This window comes from Ascaphus truei, chromosome 3, assembly GCF_040206685.1.
Source record: "Ascaphus truei isolate aAscTru1 chromosome 3, aAscTru1.hap1, whole genome shotgun sequence".
Classification (NCBI taxonomy): domain Eukaryota; kingdom Metazoa; phylum Chordata; class Amphibia; order Anura; family Ascaphidae; genus Ascaphus; species Ascaphus truei.
Genome location: NC_134485.1, coordinates 278,927,590 through 278,933,335, shown reverse-complemented (window position 1 = coordinate 278,933,335; position 5,746 = coordinate 278,927,590). Strand labels below are relative to the sequence as shown.

Below are 5,746 nucleotides of genomic sequence, written 5' to 3'. Positions count from 1 at the left end.
TCGTCATCTGCCAACGTTCTATTTATTTTATGTGTATTAAATTAACTCTTTGTATTATTTCTCAGCCTTGCTTGTGTTTGTCTAGTATTTGTCTTGTCTTGTTTGTCTTATTTGTTATATTTTGTAGCAGTTTTGCACTATGATGGTTTTCTCTCTTTTCTCTTTTTGCTCTACATATACCACATAACATCCTGCTGTGGATTTTGGAAGTGCAAGATTGGACTTACTACTTCTTGGCACTTCATTACAATTGGACTTTATTTCCATCCATATTGGACTCTTTAGATGCCGGTTTGTATTGTTTGTTTTTTTCAACAAACAAAGCATTGCACTTCCCATTAGTTTGGGAAAAAATATATAGAAAAACAAAAAATGTTTATAAAAATTATTATATTTTTTTTGTTTGATCAATATTTTCTGTTAATAATGCAATAAAATTCTATAGAAAAATACTATTTTCCTGCATTAAGGATTATCCAACATGTCTTCTGCCCAGCTCATGATAATCACGCAACAGTGCATCTACGTAAATGGCTCTGTTGGAGGGCTCTGTTGTTGTGTTGTTGATAAGCATGCGTGGCATGGTGCATGGTTTGTCAGAGGTGTTGATAAGAAGTTGAAATCCTTGAGCCTTGTGTGTGTGTGCGGGGGGGAGGGGGCTGTGCAAGCTGTATGAAGTTCAAAGCTGTAGTTCAAAGACATAGGGCCTCATGCAGTAAGCGACGATTATGTGAAATCGGCAAGCTTATCGATTAGTCATGTTATTGGCGTTTTTCCCTCTCCGTATGCAGTAAGTGCCGAATACATGCAAAATCAACCAGAAAACAAATCCGCCCACTCTCACGATGATGAGCCGATCACACACAGGTGTATCGGCGTGCGTGGCGGGGTGCTGTTAGGTTGCACAATCACAAATCTTGCTGAATCAGGCGAAACAAGCATGTTTTTGATTGCGCGCCATATTTAAAGGCAACGTGTACTGCTAATCATTCTCTGTGTTGTTGGGAGTGAGAGAGAGAGAGAGACGCACAGAGCTGGACGATTGAAGATTTGCATATTGACTGAGAGACTTGTTGTGTATTGGGTGAGCTTTGTCCTTTGTTGTTTTGTTTACATCTTTGTCTTGTTTTATATGTGGAAGTGGGTCGTGTGATTGCCTGTACATTTCTTGTCTGTTTTTTGTGAGTGCTGGAAGTATGCCCGCAAAGCGTGGGAAGAGTGATGCTGGTGGGAGTGGGAGTGCTACTCGTGGGAGTACGCGTCGGAGTGAACGTACTGTTCAGGGGAGTGATGTTGCTGGTGCACCGAGTGGTGTTGCTGGGAGTGGGAGTGCTGTTGCTGGGAGTGGGAGTGCTGTTGCTGGGAGTGTGAGTGCTGTTGCTGGGAGTGGGAGTGCTGTTGCTGGGAGTGGGAGTGCTGTTGCTGGGAGTGGGAGTGCTGTTGCTGGGAGTGGGAGTGCTGTTGCTGGGAGTGGGAGTGCTGTTGCTGGGAGTGGGAGTGCTGTTGCTGGGAGTGGGAGTGCTGTTGCTGGGAGTGGGAGTGCTGGTGCTAGGAGTGTGAGTGCTGGTGCTAGGAGTGTGAGTGCTGGTGCTAGGAGTGGGAGTGCTGGTGCTAGGAGTGGGAGTGCTGGTGCTAGGAGTGGGAGTGCTGGTGCTGGGAGTGCTGCTGGTGGCGCAGTTGCTGATGGGGTGTCTGGTGGTGGCGTGCTTGCTGGTGGCCAGCTTTTGGAGGCTCTTCCATTGGAAGAAGGAGAGTCCAGTCAGCACCAGCCAAGCTCTGACCCTAAACCTGCTCGGAAAAAACGTGTGGAGAAGCCACGTAATCCTCGCTTCAATGACCAGGAAAATAGGGCTCTTGTCACTGGCATTCTGGAGCACTATGACAGTCTCTATGGACATTTAGTAGGTAAGTGTAACTTTACATTTATTATTCAAATACATGTGATCCTAGGTCATCTGAGTTTTGTTCATATGCAAATATGGGTACACAATATCTTTCTATGTTCATTAGTGTGGAAACACAGCTTTTTATCATGCCTTACAAGGACAAATAAACACAGGCGGTCAATTTGCCAGAACTGCATACAATATGAATGCAACCTTGCTTACATGTATAGGTTTAGTAGTGAATGCTCATGTGCTGCACATATTACACATAAAACAGCATGTTTGCTATCTCTTGGAACAGCTAGCAGTGTAGGAAACTGGTGCTTATATTATTATTAATTTACCTCATATCTTTTATATGTTTTTCAAGGGCGGACAAGTGCAGCAAGCAAAAAAGAAATGTGGGACACAATAGTCATTGGTGTCAATGCCTGTGGGAATAGTGTCAGGGACAAGTATCATTGTCGGAAAAGATTTGATGATATTAGGTCCAAATTGAAAAAGAAAATACAAGACCAACGCGTGCATGCTACTGGCACTGGAGGTGGGCCCACACCACAACGTCTCATATTGACTCCATTGGAGGAGCTGCTTCGGCCAAAATTACTTACCGTCGTCGTGGAAGGCTTGGCTGGTGACCGTGACATTGGAATTTATCCGTCACAATTTCCAGCAGGTGATAAATATTACTGTACTAGGCGTGTCGTTGCTTACAGTTATTTTGCATAGTTACACTGCTTTTTATACTGTCTTCACAATATAAGCATACCTGCATCTATATATGTATATGTCTGATTCTGTATATATATATATCTCAAAATAGACATATATGTAGTAGTCCTACTAAAAGCAGTAACTAATATAGCACGTGCCATTGCGTGCTCATTTACATGTGAATTCCCAAAATGCATAGCTGCAGTGGAAGCAATTGATGGTGGGCGAAGATGGGGAACAACAGGGTAGTACACATGTGTAACACATGTTCATGAGAAATTATTAGTAGCTACAGGTACAGAACAGAAATATGTATCATGTTATTGTGTATTTTATTGATTTTACTCCGACAAACATGACATTACTGCCTATTTTAAGCATGCATCAAAGAAATTGCATGTAACGGCCTACAAACATCACTGGCACTAACACATCTATAGTTGCTTATGAAAAGGTCCATTTTTGCTTTATGTCATATACAGACAGCATAATGAGGCACACGTAGCATATGTTATGTCATTGTTTTCATAACTTAAACACTGCAGATGACTACTTAGCTCATCTACCATTGTGTTAAAGCAGCTGCAATTAATATCTCATCACAGCATACACTTCAACAGAGGGGGTGGGGTTCAGCACACACACTAATTACAGCCTCATTTCACGGTCAACTTAGTTCACACCATTTGCACCTGTTTCAAGTCATTGAAAGGTGTGGCTGATTAGGCTTTTTGGGGAAGGGAATACCTTTCTTACAACCTGAATAGCACAACTGAAGTTAATCACACTCATTTGAAAGCTTAACTCTAGCTACTAAATGCCCCAACAACTCATTACTTATCAAAGCGTACGTCACACATTAGTTCACTCATATCTATAGTTGAACTACTATGAAAGACACATTATCACACACTGCATGTGTTGTCTTGTTGAGTCACAGCCACATTCAGGTGTGCCACATCTTCGATTAATGTACCACACATATCCTCTACCAAAAACAACACTTTTTGCAATATGACCACCTTCATGATAACCATTGTGAATGGTCATCTCATGATAGTTATGTACATTATGATACTGATATCACTACACAACATATGATTTTTAGGTACAAATTTAATGTATTTTTCCTCACGCATTACTGCAGAACCATAGTATGTTGTATGTTAGGGAACTCAAAAGTTCTAAGTACACAGGCATGTACATTGTTATTACAACTATTTATGTTCACTTTCACACACACATTTTGGGTTAAGGAAATGATGCTGTTAGATACTCATAAATACAGAACATACAATAACTGTTTGTTCAATATTTACACATGTAAATGTAAAACTAATGTTATTGTTATATATAGTTGCCCCTGGAGGACATGTGTCACCTGAGATGGAACAAGTGTCTTCACCTGGGTCAGCCAGCTCAACACTACTAGAAGGTGAGTGTATCATTTGCTGGCCATATAATATGTGCTCTTCTATATGTTATGTTGTCATGTGCATTATTTGTTTTGCACATCTTCTTTAAATAGGATTACTTAGTGTCAGTGAAAATTAAGTGTAAGGCAACATGTATTGTGTTAGTGATGTTAATTATCATGTAGGACTTCTGAGTTTAGAGCAACTTTTCATTCATTCATATTTCATACTGAGTCCAAACATTATTCGTAAGTCAAGGTAGTTTTTAATGAGGTTATAAAACGTATGCTAACATGTTAGGTGTTACTTAGGACACAGTACAATTACATAGTAACACAGCATACATTAACATGCCATTTAATAATGTGTACATTTCTTTTTAGAACATCATGGTGATGAGGATGATGAGTATGATGAGGATGACGCCACAGAAGAGACTGAAATACAATCATGTGACCATGAAGAGGTGCCAATAGAAACTGTTGTACCGCCAAATCGTCCATCAACTTCCACATACGATGCAATTGTAGCTTCAGAGGGAAAAATAGTGGACGCAGAAAATCGTCGCCATTCAGACATGATGACAGTGCTGGAAAGGATGATTGGACTGCAGGAAGAAACAGTATCACAATTGGCACATCTCCACAGAGTCTTCATTGAAGTGCCTAAACAGTTGCAAAAAATCAACACCTCATTCGAAGCATTAGTTGTTCAGCAAACACAAGCTAATTACTGGAGAATGACTAATGTACCACAATTCAACACCTCCCAGCCAGGATCTGTTCATGCAGGTCAGTTTTCACCACATTCATCTGATATTCATTCACCAGGCCCAAATGTTACCGGTCAAGTAGCAGACATTGCTGTGCAGGTTCCTGATGACATCCTACCGCTGCCATCTGTACAAATTCAGCAGCAGACACCTACAAAGGAGGCGACAAAAACAAAACAAGACACACATGAAACAGACCAACCATCACTTGTGCAGTGTCTACCAACTTGCTCACATGTGTCACTGGGCACAAGCCCTGTCCGTGAACAGTCACTACCCAAAAGCCCTGTAGGTGAATCGCTGCCCAAAAGCCCTGTAGGTGAGTCGCTGCCCAAAAGCCCTGTAGGTGAATCGCTGCCCAAAAGCCCTGTAGGTGAATCGCTGCCCAAAAGCCCTGTAGGTGAGTCACTGGCCAAAAGCCCTGTAGGTGAATCGCTGCCCAAAAGCCCTGTAGGTGAATCACTGCCCAAAAGCCCTGTAGGTGAGTCACTGGCCACAAGCCCTGTAGGTGAGTCACTGGCCACAAGCCCCGTAGGTGAACAGTCACTGGCCACAAGCCCTGCCCGTGAAGTGCCAGAGGCCACTCAAAGTGGCTCTGTTGTGCCTAAAGTTGGTGGCAAAAGAAAAAGGAAAATTCAAGAGACAACAAGCAGGCCTGTTACTCGCTCGCAAAAGGAACAAAAAAAATAAATGTTATAATTCAGAAAATATGTCTTTGGCCTTGTTTTGTTGACTTCAGATTATCTAATTACTATTGTATGTATGCTGAAGACTGTGTTGTTTCCAAACTTTCAACTATGTTCTTGTACACGTGAAGTTTTGGAAATGTTAACACTCATAATTAATTGTGTTATAAATATTTATGTTGTAATCGTCTGTTCAGTAATGGTCCACCAGGAGCCAGTTGCTAAGTTTAGAGAAGCTGCCATTGACTTTGCAGCAAAACATTGCATTTGGGT

General features: G+C 41.6%; 1 protein-coding gene across 1 annotated transcript; it reads left to right on the top strand.

Annotated features, from left to right (window-relative positions):
- The first annotated feature begins 3,346 nt into the window (after positions 1-3,346).
- LOC142491068 (uncharacterized) lies at positions 3,347-5,487 on the top strand. The gene is made up of 2 exons (XM_075593392.1): positions 3,347-4,035; positions 4,399-5,487. The coding sequence occupies exons 1-2, from the start codon at positions 3,939-3,941 to the stop codon at positions 5,475-5,477; spliced, it is 1,176 nt and encodes a 391-aa protein (XP_075449507.1). The 5' UTR covers positions 3,347-3,938; the 3' UTR covers positions 5,478-5,487.
- Positions 5,488-5,746: the final 259 nt, after the last annotated feature.

What these genes read in the sequence shown, in the direction of transcription:
- LOC142491068 (XM_075593392.1), top strand. Translation starts at nt 3,939, where the DNA reads ATGTTATTGTTATATATAGTTGCCCCTGGAGGACATGTGTCACCTGAG. An exon ending in CAGCTCAACACTACTAGAAG is followed by an intron (nt 4,036 to 4,398) that starts GTGAGTGTATCA and finishes ATTTCTTTTTAG; the next exon opens with AACATCATGGTGATGAGGAT.